General features: G+C 32.9%; 1 protein-coding gene across 2 annotated transcripts; it reads left to right on the top strand.

Moving 5' to 3' along the window:
* The first annotated feature begins 1,551 nt into the window (after positions 1-1,551).
* LOC122294888 (GATA transcription factor 10-like) lies at positions 1,552-6,233 on the top strand. 2 transcript variants are annotated; one of them, XM_043103873.1, is made up of 3 exons: positions 1,552-1,830; positions 2,612-2,876; positions 5,259-6,233. In XM_043103873.1, the coding sequence occupies exons 2-3, from the start codon at positions 2,640-2,642 to the stop codon at positions 5,931-5,933; spliced, it is 912 nt and encodes a 303-aa protein (XP_042959807.1). In that variant the 5' UTR covers positions 1,552-1,830; positions 2,612-2,639; the 3' UTR covers positions 5,934-6,233. The 2 variants fall into 2 exon arrangements, with proteins under 2 accessions (XP_042959807.1, XP_042959806.1); XM_043103872.1 differs by having other exon boundaries at positions 1,553-1,830; positions 2,620-2,876.
* The last annotated feature ends 9,946 nt before the right edge of the window (positions 6,234-16,179 follow it).

Here is a 16,179-nt window from a genome sequence, read left to right as displayed (position 1 = left end):
ACTTAACCATCATTCCCATACCACTCTCTCTCTCTCTCTCAATTGTCGGTGATCTCCCTACTCAAATCACGCCGCGTTAAATGCTTATTATTCATTATTGATTAAATTAAATCAATTAATTATTTCAACACTTGTCTCTTTCTCTCTCACTCTCTCCCTCTACTTTTTCGTTGATTGATTCGCAGATACTTTACTCGTCACCACAATCTACCTTTGATTGAATGCGCGACTACACACTCTTTTTTTTTTTTTTTTTTTCCATAAAAATACTTTTCATTTCTTAAAATATTATTATCTATTTATACTTAATTGAGATGAATTAAAATTAAAATTAAAAATAAAATAAAATATTATTAAAAAATATTCTTTTAATTTTAATTTTATTTTAAAATTTAAAAAATTAAATTATTTATTTTATTATGTGTAAAAATTTAGAAACATTATAAAAATTAAATAAGATGAATTATGAAAACAAACGAAACTTTATAATTTTATTTACCTAATTATACGTGTTGATATATATACATGTTGATATAAAAAATTTAAAATTTAGAATTCAAGTTAAAAAAGAAAAAGAGAAATTTTATTTACAATCCTCACTTAAAGACTGCATGTGCAGGTCTTTTATTAAAAGAGAAAAAATTTTATTTTAAGATGGATATTTTAATAATTTTAAAAAATTTTAAAGATAAAATTGTCTATACCTGTATTGCAGTCTTTAAATGAAGACTGTACGTAGTATTATTTAAAAAAAAATATTGATATAATAGAGTTGTTACGTAAAATTGTAAATATGTATAGCATTATTATCCTTTTTAACCTTTATTTTTATTTTTTTGGTCGACTATATTTAAATATATATATATATATATATAATATGGATAAATCTCGAGAATACTGAGTCATTTATTTCATAGCACAACCCAAATGTTTGGAACTTGGAAGGTCTTTCTAAAATTCTAATTACTTATATTTTTTAATATAATGCCATATAAATATATGAGAATCTCAATAATTTGATGAAATGGTTTTAGAATATATATATTTTCCGGTTTTGACAAATAATTTCTTTCATGATAACTCCTAATAAAAGAAGGTACACTCTTTAGATTAATGGTTGATATTCTAAATGTCGAATAATAGAAGTGTTAAAGAGTTTACTTATACGTTAAGATGATTTAATATTTAAACGGTGTAAATGTTATGAAAATAAAATTCAATATAAAAGAAAAATGTTAAATGTATATAAGAAAAATTAAAAAAAAAAAATTTATGCCCCCACGTGTCAGTTATTGATATATTGAAAATCATTAAATTTGAATTTTAAAAAAATAACTAATAAAATGAATCTTATAAATAAAATTGTATTTTATTTTATTTTATTTTTATTTTTATGTAGTATTTTATTTTTATTTTTTAATTTTATTTTGTAAACGGTTCACATTGGCACATTCTACAAGATGTGAGGTGATTACAAACAGAGCTCACGGGAAAGCTGATGAGACTGGCTGCATTGAAGCCCCACTCTTCTGTACAAAAACCTAAATACTCTAATCTCAGACACCGCCACACAGATTCAGCGGAATCAAATCCTTTCCTCCCTCTCTGTCTGAAACTTCTCAACTGACTCTGCAATGTCGGCCATCTCTACACGCCGGCGAATGCACTCTCCTTCTTCTTCCCCTTGAGCCACATTTCCACGAAGCGAAAGCAAGCATAACCGGAGGTCCGACCTCAGCTCCTTCTATCTCTCTCTCCGTGTCTCTCTCGGTGTCTCTTCGGTCGTCTCCTCGTTTCATGGGCTGGCATTGAATTTAGGGTTTATTCAAGGTTTGATTCGGTCTTCACACCCTTCATGAGCTCGCATTTTGATTTGCATTTTTATTCTCCCTTTCCTTCTGTCTGCCTTGTTAGTCAGTGGAAGAAACGCTACCCGCCCCCCCGCCGGCGGGACATTATTCTCTTTTTAGTGCTCGAAAGTTTGTTCTATTGGGTCTAGTTAAAGCGAAGGTTTTAGTTTATAAATATATATATATATATATATATATATGTATGTATATAACATCTAAGACTTAAAAGAGAGTTCATTTTGAATAATTTTCCTGCATTTTCTCACATATCAAACATATCAAACGGCCTTTTTGATTTACTTTTAAGTTTCAATTATTACATTTTGCTGCGAGTTAATTTGCCAAGTATTTGGAATAAAAATTGTAAAAGTTAGTCAACCATGGTTAACCGACGACGTAGCTGGTTTTCCGGAGGATCACGTGGAATTATGTCGACGTTTGACTTTGTTTCCACTTTTGGTTTTATTAGCGAATTGGGAAATATGAGGATATTATCAAATTCCATTTCCTTTTTTGAGTTTTCTGACTATGAGAGTTTTAGGCTCTGAGAAATATTTGTCGGATTTCACTAGGAGATAACCCAGTAATAATATAATCCAGCCAGATAACATTTCCTTTTCAATTTTTATTTCCTATTTTTCAGAGGTTATTTTAGCCAGTAGTTAGTTCTTGTAGTAAGTATATATTGATGTTTCATGCGGAAGACTACGTGGATGAAGTTGAATAACGTTTCTCTTTCTTTGTTGTTCTTGTGCACTATGGTATTTAGAAAGGCAGCGTATTTATAAAATGAACGGTTCTTCCCTTTTGAACGAGAATCTCAATGGAATTTCTGATTGGGATGACTTCTTCAAATTCCTTGATTTTCCGTTGGAGGATGTGGAAGGGAATGTGGGAGAAGATTGGAATGCTAAATTAGAATTGCTTGATCCGCCATCCATTGATGTTTTGGCGGGTTTATCACCAGGGTTTTCTGATAAAACAAGTAATGATGCTTCAAAGTGTCCTGAAAATCTCTCTGCTCTGGTGAGTGTTTATTTTTTCCTTTTAAAATATAGTTTATATTTTATGCCTCTAGTATTGGCTTTTATATAATATGCAATATTTTTTTTCTGCTTCTGCAATTGGATTACTAAAGTTACTCAAGAATACCTTTCACTTACTATGAGGACTTCAAGTTGCAATCCAATGTAGAATAGTATTGGTGTATATGCGACCATCCATTTTTGACATTTAATATAGTGCCAATCCTTCAAGGTGGAGGAAAAAAGTCTTAATTCATGTTATGCCCTGTTTTATTCCGACTTATTTTTACTTTTGCAGTCTAGGTAGGATACTGACATTTAGCCCCAGACCTTCTGTAGGCACTTCTATTTCTGGTACGGTGAATCCATGGGAGTTCTATTTATTTAAACTTAGCATCGTTGGCAGATTCATGTTTACAACTATTTGCCCAATTTTACAGGAGTTAATTCCAAACTAAAAAATGAAATAAGGAAAAAACTAAAAAAATTCTCAAGTCATTTGTGCCCAGAGTTTATGTAGTGCTTGTGATCCCTATGTTATCACTTTATCTTTACCTTATGTACACTTCTGGATCATTGGGTGCATGAATGTGGATGTGAAGTGCAGTAAATTAGAGAAAGTGGAATTTTAAATGTAAGGCATTTTTGCTTTTATGCAATGATATATGATTATTTGTCACAATTCTTGTTACATGATTGATCTGTGCACGTGCATTCATAAGGGGATTTTGGGTTAATGGTCCTCAATTCATAACTGGATGACTGGCAGCCAAGTTACTGATATCATATTCATTACAATCCAACCAAGCAGTGAAAGTTAATTGAAATGTTCAATGGGATCCGTGCCTGAAGCTAACCAGTACTAGGTCAAAAAGAAATTCCTGATAAGGAAGAGGGTGAGTTCATGGGTTTCACAGACCCTGGTGTATGTGTAGCTTACCATTACAAAAATTGATTCATACTTGGAATGATTTTGAAAGGGTAAAAACAAGAATAGGATTTCCTGTGTACACCGGCTTTGCCTATTTTCTGATTAATAATATTTTTCTCTTGTTAAAAAAAAAAAAAAACAAGAATAGGATTTTTTTTTTTTTTTTTTTCATTCAAATATAAAATTTAAGCAAATTTTAGTGATGTGAGCTAAGTATGGTATGTGATTTGGTGGGAAAACAGTTTTCCCCTAGCTGGATTTGGAACAACTGAAGAGTTTATAGATTCATAATTGAACTGTGAATAACAGGGAGAAGGATTTGAAAAAAAAAAAAAAAGAGTTTATACCTTGTACTGTAAAACGCTTGACTTTTTGGAAGCTAAGGGTTCGTTTTTTTCCTTCCTGGTGAGGTTTTTAGTGTTGAAACTTGGCTTAACATAGGAACTCCTTCAACGTTCCTGTTTTCTCTCTCTCTGTCTCTCTGTCTCTCTGTCTCTCTCTCTCTCTCTCTCTCTCTGTCTCTCTCTCTCCCCTTTTCTTTTGGTCGAAAGTCTGTGCTACACAATTGGTTCTGTGAGATTAGTTCCTCGATCATGGTGGTAGATCATTTATTTCAAATTCAAGATTGATCTGAAGGATCCAATATTGGTTTTATTGGGTGTTGCCGTTGAACATGGACAAGGAAGAGAATCAAAGTTCAAACACAGATTTAGGTGCATTTCTTGTTGATCTCTTCATGCTTACACATTTCCACGGATAAAATAAGTTTGGTTGATCCTGTTGGTTTGCATATCTTCACCAAGCTTGTATTTCCCACTCACTTGCAGGGGAGATTCATTTTTACTTAGAATAACTCCTTTAACACCGAGACGGAGGGGGTTAGAGAAAGGAAGGTTCCTATGAATTACGTAGAATACAGAAGACTGAATGCATCATGAGTTTTTTTATGTCACAAGTACTTTTACTCGAGATAATTATTTTGCTTGGTAATTTTACCCTACAGTATTGAAGGGATTTATGATGAAGCAAGTAGACAATCGGCCTTTAAAAGTTATATCAGTTGATATAGAATAAGGTAGAAGTGTATATACTACATGCCCTGCTGCTGCACACTTTGATATAGCCGCTGATTATGTATTGACAATCATTTCAGTTTAGTTGTGGTATGTCTTCATAGAAGTAATGAAGTTGCTAGTTATTGCAATCTTCCCATTTACTTCTAAAAAATTCAGCTGGTTACTCTTCAGAAAAAGTAAAAGGAAATTGCCAGTTATCAATCTGGAGATTGACATTCTATCTGCATGCATTTATTAAATGTCGCATGATAGAATTTTCCTTTCCAATACTTCTAAATTTCTTAGACAGGTTTCTACACATTTGATCAACTATGGTTTTCACATTGGAATAAACTTCTTCTGTCATCTTAACTTTTTTGGATAATCTGGTTTTCAGTGTTATGAAACTTCTCCACTAGGCGTGCTGCCTGTCACTGCTGAAGCCACATCCAATAGAAGCATTGTCCTTCACAAAGCTGATGGCAAAGGTTTGCAGCTCTTCCAAACCTCTAGTCCAATATCTGTTCTCGAAAGCAGCAGCTCTTGCTCGGTTGAGAATCCCACAACCGTTGAACCCAAAATTATTAGTACCGTGAAGCGTGCTAGAAGCAAGCGTTCACGGCCACGCCAACCAAACTTCAACTGGCAATTCATGATTCCTTTTTTCACCTCTAGCCCCAAAATATCCCATCCTTCTGCATCTTTTGAATCTGGTTCAGAAACAGATTTGATTGAGACAGTATCAAACCCGTCAAAAAGAAAAATGAGGAAGAAAAAGAACCTGACAGTGCTCTCAGGTGCCACAGAGACGATGGACCATTCATCACAAGGACCGGTTGCAACAAGGAAATGCATGCATTGCGAGGTCACAAAGACCCCACAATGGAGGGAGGGCCCAATGGGGCCAAAAACCCTTTGCAATGCATGTGGTGTTCGTTACAGATCTGGACGCCTCTTTCCGGAGTACCGTCCTATGGCAAGTCCTACCTTTGTTCCATCGGTGCATTCCAACTCCCACAAAAAGGTAATTGAGATGAGAAGCAAAGCTAGTCTGGTGGCAGAAAATTTTTGATGGCCCCTTGGGGTGAGTATCAAATGAATAGATATTTGTTAGATTATATCTGAAATGAAAGTAGTACTCCTAGTTTGAAGCTCTTTTGTTGTCTGTTTCTCTTTGCTATTTTATATTTGCTAATTTGTTTTCTGTACATCAACCGATTATGAGGCAAGGCAACAAGAATTAAGAAACAGGTGGACAGTTAAGAGGGCTTTCAAACTGGGATAAGTGATAGTGATGCCCATGTGTTGTTAATGCTGAATGTCTTCTCCATTGTTCAAGCTTAATGAGATCTTCTATAATTGTCTGCCTGAATTGAACAGTCTAATGCAAGGAGAGATGGATACAGTATTAATCCTCATATGAGGTTCACTGTTAAGGACCTCCCTATTCTGCTACTTGTACCCAGAGTTCAAAAATGGAATGAAAACCTCCAAGAAAGAATTAACCTTATTTCATCGTGTTTTACAAAAGAAAAGCCTTCAGTTTATCCTTTTATATGGTATTTTCCATCCAAATTTCAGTCGACATTTCATCTAGGGGTGCGGGGGTGCTACCCGCACCATACGGTGCAGGGTAGACCCCTCCCTGCCCCCGGTGTGGGGGAACGGGCATAACGGGTGCAGATTGGGGAGCAATCCCCCCCCCCCCCCCCCCCCCCCCTCTCTTTTCTCTCTACTGGGCCTTGGGCCCAGAAACCATTGAAATGGGCCTAAAATGGCCCACAAGCTTTTCTTTTAGATCCAAAAAAGTTTCTAGGCTATTTTCATTCTATAAAATTATAAGTAAAAAGAAAAAAAAAATTAAAAACCAGATTAAAAAAAAAAAAAAGTTTACACTATAGTAATTAATTTTATGGTTAATAAAAGTTACTAGTCTAATACCTAATAAACTAATAATAATAACTAAGATATTATAAAATTGAAAGGCTAAATAATTACAAAATTACAAAAATAATAAGTGTTCAAGGGACACTAAATCAACATTACAAATCATTGAATATAAAATATGAATAAATAATTCAAATTTTGAATATTCTAAAGAGAAAGCTGTCAGCAGTGGCTTGTCTTTGACTGTAACACTTGGGGTAGCCTGGGCTTGAGCACATATTTATCTTGTAGCAGATCTAGACGTTGTCTTATGTGTTACTACAAGAATTAATACTAAAATTAATAACGATGAAATCAAAATGAATATAAATAAATCAAAATAATAAAATAAAAACAATTACTAGGTGGTCTAAATCCAGAATGATCACCACCCTCCTCATCGGTCTCTTTAAAATCTAAAAGATCCGGAACATGAATATCATTTCCTATCGTTTAACTCTGTGTGCATATCAATGCCTCCACAGTTATAAGAGAATGAACTACAGAAATGATCTAATATAAACCTCTGGTACTAAAGGCTGATTTTGAGTCAACGGTGCTAATAGGGATGGCTAAAATACAACGGACAATCTCATAAATGATGAGATATTTCTTTGTTGCATTCTTCCACTATCCCAATATATCAAAATTATCATCATATCTTGGATCATATACGCTGATAAATAGTTATCTAACTCTGAAACCACCTCCATAGATTGATGGACTAGTGTGGGATTCTGTGAGAGGGTCTTAGTCCATGGTATTCTACGCTTCTTTGTAAGAGGCCCGGTCATGGTGTCTGTAGAAGGCGTTGGGGTAGGTGTATGTGTCTTGAATGCAGTACTACCCTTAATTGCATTAAACTCATCATACAATTTAGTCAGAGTATCTCGGGCCAATTCACCAATAAGATCAGTCCATGCCTAATCATGAGCAAGTCTCAAACCATATAACAAACCTAAAACTTTTAGACGGGGATTAAGAATAACAATCACATATAACAAAATATTCATTCTAGTCAAATCTCCTCAATACTTGTCATATTTTAGCATCATGGTCACTGTCATCCCCCTCATATTTTCATTGGAACCCCTACACATATCTTCTAATTTTTCTTTCAACCTACATATTTGTGACATATTCAAAGTGACATCGTAAAAAAGTTTGAGAAAATAACAAAAGTAGAAACTACCACCCAATCATTATCATTAGGCTTTCCTAATCCTTCATACTCATCAAAGTATTTGACATATTGGATGTCTTCATCATCCAATAATTGAAAGGCTGGCTTATATTTTTGGGCTGCCTCCAACATCAAGAAGGTTGAGTTCCATCTGGTAGGAACATTAGTACAAAGACCATTTTTCGATGTTATGCTCGCAGCCTTTACAACAACTTTGAATTTATTCAATCTAGAAGGAGAAGACCTCACAAATTTCACAGCCATTCTAATTCGTGCAATAGAGTCATCAACATCTTTCAACCCCTCAGTTACAATTAAATTCAAAATATGTGCAGCATATCTAACATGCAAATATTCACCACCCAAGAATGTCTTATTTGCCTCTTAAGATAATTCTTTAAATATCCCAAGGCAACATCATTAGACGGTGTATTATCAATAAAAGTAGTCAAAATCTTTTCCAACCCCCGCTCCTTTATTGCGGCCTCCAAGGTCTTCCCAATCGTGTCACCTTTATAATCAGTTATTTGATAAAATTTAATAATCTTTTTGTGAAAAACCCAATCAGAATCAACAAAATGCAGTCAACGACATATAATTCATATTTTGGATAGAAGTCCAACTATAAGTAGTAAGACAAACTACCAAACCCGCCAATTGGCCTCTCAAAACATCTTTATCTTTTATGTACATCTTTTTAATATCCTTTGCCACAGTGTGACGGAAAGAAAGCGTAAATCTCGGTTCCAACTCTTGGACAAATTCATGAAACCCTTTACCCTCCACAAACTGAAAAGGCAGCTCGTCCATAACAATCATATGAGCTAACTTCCTTCTACACTCATCAGAATTATACTTCGTATACCCCTTCAATATTAGACCCTCGGCCCCACTACTCCCATCCGCCATTTTAATATCTAGTCTAGATTGACCCTTCTCTACTAAGGATTTTAATATTGGACTCTTCTTGCATTATTTCTCTAAATGGACCTTCAACTGGGATGTACCATGTTTCCTATAGTGACATCCATATATTTTCCCACAGTGATTACATTTAGCTTGTAGGTTGTTGGGGTCACTACCCTCTAGTTTGGTAAAGTGAGACCAAACTATGGACATAGGTTTCTTGCCCTGTGTGGGCTTGGGGGCAAGGCAATGTGTACTCCCTATAGAGGTAGGAGTAGGGTTAGGTTCTGGGGTAGGGGTATTGGCTGGGGCAGGAGAGCTATCACTAAAATCTATATCCATTTGAGAAGAAATTTCTGATTCTCCAACACAATAAAAAATTTTCAAAGTGCAATCCAAAATAACAAAAAAAAAAAAAAGGAAAAAAAAAAGGCACAGTGCAACCAAACACAAGACATAAAAAAAAATGTAATAATACACCAAATAATAAACAAGGCAAAGTGCGATGATTGAAACCAATTTAAAAAAGTTCACAATATTATTAAGCAACATTTTCTTAATCACTAAATAAAAAAAAAAAAAACTAAAAAAAATAATTGTAACCATAAGTATTATGAATTAAAAGGGTAAAATTAAAAATGCATAAATATTTGTTTATTTAAATCGTGCAATTAAGGTTGTGGGATTAAGTGAATAAATGGATAGAGCCTTTTGGCTCCAATTCTAGGGAAACAAAAAAAAAACAACGAGTTTATGTTCTTAAAGCAGTATATTGATAAAAATATTTTTTTTAGGGTTTCCATTCCTGATATATATTATAGGAGGAGATTATCAAGATTTCACGGCAAGAGAAGAGAAAACAGCGTGAAATGGAAAACCTTACGGTAAGAATAAATATGGCTATTAGAGGATTGTTGCGTCCAATATTTTCATTTATTACTTATAAAAAAAAAAAAACACACCACCAAGTATGCTTCACTTATCAATATATATATATATGTATATATATACATATTTGTATTTATTATAGAAGATAAATATATTCTGGTGATCTTTAGCTCCGAGGAGAAGAAAATTGGAATCCATGGAAAAGGGGGATGACCTAGATACTGTTATGGCAAAGCTTATCGATCAAGTAGAAAAATGTAACATTAAGAGGTTTTATTGTGCAATTGAACTTAAGCTGAAGTTGCTTTCAGGTTCAAGTTTTCTGCTCCTTTTTAGGTGTTTTATTTAGTGACTTTGTTTGCATATTTATGTTGATTAAGTAATAAACAATTATTTTGTGTGTTAAATGATCAAGAGCTTCATTCTTTTATCTTCATTTCTTTTTGATAGGACCTACTTGTTGAGGCTGTTTCTTACAAACGAAGTTTGGCAGAAACACACATGTCATCCATTGAATTTGATGCTCAGGTATTTTCAGTGATTACTTTCAGCGCAATTTAAGTTTGGCTGAATCCCTAAATCCAATGATTGAAACCCCTCAATACAATTTAGGGTTTCCAGTCCTAAAAAAAATTAGGGTTTCGGATTCCCTAAATTGATTTAGCACTACAAGAAAATACATCTTTTCCAGCGCAACTAATAGTCGCAAATAACCCCAAAAAATGCTGTGAATAAATATTTCCAGCGTTTTTTGATACGCCGGATATTAGTCGCATTTGTATACTCACTTATAAATTAAACTAGCGATAGACCAAAAATGCTGCAAATATTCCACTATTTACAGCATTTTCTCACGCTGCAAATAATCAAAAAAATGCTAGTAAGGTCTTCGTTGCTTGAAATGTACAGGAAAGCCGCCGAGAAACACCAACCGGATGGAGAAGGGGGTGGGAAAATGAAGACTCCGAAAAGGAACAAAACTACGTGCACGTGTGTGCGTTGTGAAACCTAGCTTCAAAGCACCGATAATCAGTGGGAAAATGCAGGGGATTTAGCCGAAGAAGCTGGGTCGGGGGAATGGGGGGAATGATTTGGGACTAAAGGTACTATTTGAGGGGAAAAGACTTGGGGGGAAATAAAGGGAAATGGTGATGTGTTTGGCACCTCACTTGTTCCAATGTTCCTAGGTGCTGCAACAAAAAATTTTAATTAGCAGCTCCGATAGTTGCTGCTATTATCCACATAATCGCTATAATAAAAAGTATAATTTATTTTGTTTCCATTTCCTTCCATTATAGCAAGCTTATCTGGAGCGATGTAAAAATCGCTTGGTATAATACTCATCTGCAGTGAATTTTTTTGCAACAATTAAAAAAATGCTGGAAAAAGCATATTTTGTTGTAGTGTAGGGGTTTCATTGATTTAAGGGTTTCAATCAATGAAACCCCTAAATCAATTTAGAGTTTCTGAAACAATTAAAATTATAACAAAAAATCAAACAAATTAAAATCAATCACAATCACAGCTACAAAAACAGTGAATACACATGCACAATCAATGAATCCACAGCACACAAGTCACAAATTCACATCTTCCATCTCCGATTCAGCCCATCCTTCCTCCAATCTCAGATCAAAACTCAAAAAAAAAAAAAAGAAAAGAAGGAGAAAATGTTAATAACATGCGGAGTGACTTACCTCTACAACGGCGAGAGTGGAACTACGAAGTTCGAGTATCGTGCATCTGGCGTCGTGCGAGAGAGAGGAGAGAATGAGAGCGGGAGAGAGGAGAGAACTGGCTTGGGGGAGAGTGCGATTGAGAGAGATAGAGAGTGAGAGGAGAGTGTTCGAAACTTCGAGAAGCCTAAAGGGGAAGGGGGTGACACCAGGGGGGACTAGGGCCGTTTTGTCATGTACAAAACGGTGCCGTTTTATCTCTAAAATATATTTATTATATTATTATATAATATCATATATATATTAAATATACGGAGTGGGGCGGGGAAAAAATGGAGCAGGGGCACAGCCCCTCTGTCCCCCCTCCTCTGCTGGGGGAGTCACATACGGGCGGGGCCCCCCGTCCCCCGCCATTGAGGTACGGATACCCCGCCCCACATATGCAGGGGTGGGGCGAATGGGGCGGAGCAGCGGGGTGTGGGGCGCCGCTGCCCACCCCTAATTTCATCTGTTATTACAGTTACAATATGAAGGGTAAAAATGTAAAACAACATTTAAATTTCACGTCCCATCTACCTTACCACTTCTCTTTTGTTACTTTGCTTCAATACTTCCTCTGCTCCCTTCTCAATGCCAAACTTCCTGTAACACGTCCTCCCCCCTTCAAATGACCTTTCCCACAAGGTCAAGTTATTGACATCTAAGTTGGACAACTAAAATTCAAAAAGAATCTTCTTCAAGTGCATCGCGCCATTTCACACGTTCAACTAGTGGACGGCGGCATTGCAAAATACATTGAGGCTCAATTCAAAGACTACCATATGGATATGTAAGAGGTAGGGAAGGGGAGATGATAGTTGATGGTCCTACATGTTTCTTCAAGCACAGAACATGGAATACTAGGTGGATAGAAGTGTTTGCTGGTAACTCAAGTTTAGGGGCAACCTCTCCAATACCCTGCAAAACCTGAAAGGGACCAAAATATCTTTTATGCAAGTTTTGAATTGGAACACTAAGTTAAGCGTTACTGTCTATGATAGATTTCACCGTCTCAAAAAAATGGCATGTTCAAACGTTACATCAAATGGAAGACCTTTAACTGTCACTAAAAATACTTTTTGTGACAATTGAATAGTAAACAGTGACCAATTATTTTCTATGATGCACTTTGGTGACAATTTGAAACTATCACTAAATGTCTTTAGTAACTTTTTATCATTTTTTATGATGCTTCTCTCTATCACAAAAGACAAATTATAGTAATATCTTAATCTAAAAGAAAAGATATTGTAGTGATAGTAATATCTTAATCGAGAAGAAAAGAAAAGGTAATATGTGAATCGTACCATGTAAAAGGCTTCATGCTAAAGCTTGATGAATCTTGGGGGACGCAAAAGTACTTCTTTATTTTATTTTCCTTTAGAAACTTAAGTTTATTTAAAGGATAACCGATACCGAAGGCATGTAGAGATTTAAGTAAGGGTCATAATTTGTTTTTAATTTTTTTTAAATATTTTCTTAAATATTATGTAAATAGAAAATATTATTTAATTTTAAAATTTTAACTTTATCAGTTAATTATTATTTAAATATTAAAATAATAATAAATTTTAAATTGTTTTAATAAAATAAAAAATTTAATAAAATCTTACTAAATTTCTAAATAAAATAATATTAAAGAATTACATTCAACTTTTAATGTTATAATTTCTTTATTTATGCCTTTTTTTTTAATTTAAAACAATATATAAACTCAAATATATTAATGAGAAATGCTGCAGCCGTAAATAGATTTTAAAAATGTAAATCTATAAATTGACATGACATCATATAATATGTTAAATATTCTTTATAATAAAAATAACTCTATAACCTAATATACCATAACATATCAAATTAATTTATAAATTTAATTTTCTAATACCTCTAAATAGCTCAAGAATTTCTCTTCTACTAATGTTCACAGAATTTAGAAAAGGTGTCTAATATTTAGGTCCTATTTAGATGTTGAGATGAAAATTTTGTGAATAGTAAAATAGTATGTAAATAATAGAGAAATAATTTGAGTCAACATGATTTATGTGATTTAAGAAAATGAGAGAAAAAATTTTTAAAAATATTATAAAATTAAAATATTATTAAAAATAATTTTTTAATATTATTTATGCTTTAGATTTTTTTTTTTTTTGGTGTCTTGATTAAAAATTTGAAGAAATTATAATAATTATATAATTTTTAATTTAAAAAAATTAAAAACTTGAAAATTTAAAATTTAAAAAAAAATTATATTTATGATTTAAATATGAATTAAATATAAACTTAGATTAGTTGAGACGATGTAAACGTTGAAACCGAATCTTCAAGTCTAAAGCAGGGAAGGAGAAAAAAAAAAATACTAAAATCAATATAATAATTTAGCGCCCCCACCGCCGTCGATAAAAGCAAACAGATGTAGGTCTGATTAGAGAGTCTCACTGGAACTTAATTAACTCATTAGGATCCCTAGCCCTCGTCTTTGCATTAATTTTCCTCTTAATTCTTTATATTGATTTTAGAAATTAAGTTATTATAAAGTTGGGAGAAAATAAATATATGAATATTGAGCATGGGTTTTGCCTAGCTTACCGCATTTGAGAAAAGTCTATTTTGATCAATTTTAACAATTTAGGTCTCTTTTTATTTTCACAACTATTTTTATATGATGTCATTTAATTTAATTATTACAATTTTTTTTAAATTTTTATATAAAATAAAATAAATAATTTAATTTTTTTTAATTTTAAAATAAAAATAATATTAAAAAAATATATTTTAATAATATATATTTTATTTAACTTTTAACTTTTATCTCAACTCATTTTATCTAATCTCAATCTATGAAAATAAGGAAGGCAGAATACTTTCGATGGATTTACTTAGAATTGGAAATGATGAAATTTTAAATGTTTAGACCAAAGAATACTTTATACAATTTTGATAAGGACGGAGCTGCTATGCCGCCTAGCGGTATTGTTGGGTTTGCCGCTGAGGCCAATTTTCTTTTTATTTTTTCTCTTTTCATATATTAAAATAAAAAACTGCATCAATATATTAAAAATCAATTCATTAATTATTAAGTAAAAAAACTTAAATTTTCTTTTACCGAGCGGTACACTTGAGTGGGCAAACTAGTTTTTTCTTTTTGATAAAAATAAACATTGCAAGAAGATGAGTTTTAAAATACAAATAGAATGATGAAATAATCTTATTTTAAAAAAAAAATAGTTAAAACGGATAGTTAAAATAAAAAATGGGTAAGTACTAAAATGGAAAAAAAAAAATAGATGTTTACCTAAACGATTTTAAAATTAACAAATGATCTCACACTAGCTCATTTTATATAAAAAATTTACTTTTTAATAATGAATTATATATATATATATTTTAAAATATACGAGATTTACACATTTTTTTTTTTGTATGTTTCTACTGTCATATTTGATTTTAAGTTTGTGCTGCATGCATTCTAGGGCTTGGAGCTGATAAAGGTGTCACTCTAATCCACCACAGTCCTGACAGATGTTTTCCTTGGACACGGGGCTGTCAGGGAGAATCTTTCAAGCCAATCCCAAGAAACATAAAGCTACCATGCCGCATAAAGCTATTATGCCGCTGGCCGTGTGTAAGTATGGGTATGTGTGTATTTAGTATTGGTATGTGTGTAAAAGTATTTTGCTCGGGAAATTCTTCAACCATTTAAATGGTTTTGGGAAGAAAAAGAAGAACTTCTGGGCTGTTTGTATGTAACTAATAACTATATCAGTGTTTCAGTAAAGATCAGAGCTATATATTTCCTATGATTCTCCTTATGTTTAATCATTCTGGTAATTCTTTTTCTTTTCTTCTATCTTCGAAAATAATTCTTTAAAACATTACGATGATTGAAGTTTACTTAAACGGTCACAAAATTGCACATTCTAAGTACTTTTTATTCATCGACTTCTCAGTCCGGCCGTATCCAAGAACCAAACATGATTAATTAGAAGACTGCCGCTACATACACAAATGAATTAATAAATAAAATAATTTTATAATAAAAATAACTTTACAAATTGAAGAATCATATCAAGCCACTTAGAATTATTTTGTGTAATTTTTTTGTGGCTAGAATATTTTTCAATTAGAAATGAGATCATCTAATGCAAATTTTAAAAAAATATATTTTCTAATAACTGAATTATATATGATTAAATGGTCTTTTTTTTTACCAATTTTTTTCATCTTTCATGCTAAAAACAATTTACAATTTAAAACTGATGGAAATTACGTGTTTTGTCAACTTTGAATTCATATATAGTTGTGTGTGTGTGTATATATATATATGTACCAACGAAAGAAAAATAATAATTTGAAACAAAAAATAATAAAAGCTAATTCAAAAGCGACCATGCGATGAAAAATAAATTAGTTGGCACAAAGAGATCTGAGAAGAAAACCAAAATTAAATTTGAGTACTACGCGCGTAAAATGCTATGGGAAAATGGTAATTATCACTACAAGAGATATGATTTTTTGAGACCAAAAATTTTGTCTCAAAAACTGGAAATTTTGTCCCTAGAAGTTTTGGGAGACGAAAAAATTTCGTCTCTATTTTGTCTCAAAAAGGTTGTCTCAGAAAGTTTTCGGAGACGAAAATCTGAAAAGTATTTTTAGGGACGAAATTGGGCGGAATCGGTCGAAACCGTTCGAACGAAAAATTT

Source organism: Carya illinoinensis, chromosome 14, assembly GCF_018687715.1.
Source record: "Carya illinoinensis cultivar Pawnee chromosome 14, C.illinoinensisPawnee_v1, whole genome shotgun sequence".
Classification (NCBI taxonomy): Eukaryota; Viridiplantae; Streptophyta; class Magnoliopsida; order Fagales; family Juglandaceae; genus Carya; species Carya illinoinensis.
Note: the sequence above shows the minus strand (reverse complement) of the source record. Positions and strands in the feature narration are given on the sequence as shown.

Coding starts and splice junctions, on each gene's coding strand:
- LOC122294888 (XM_043103873.1), top strand. CDS start 2,640: ATGAACGGTTCTTCCCTTTTGAACGAGAATCTCAATGGAATTTCTGAT. Junction 2,877..5,258: donor CTGAAAATCTCTCTGCTCTG/GTGAGTGTTTAT, acceptor TCTGGTTTTCAG/TGTTATGAAACTTCTCCACT.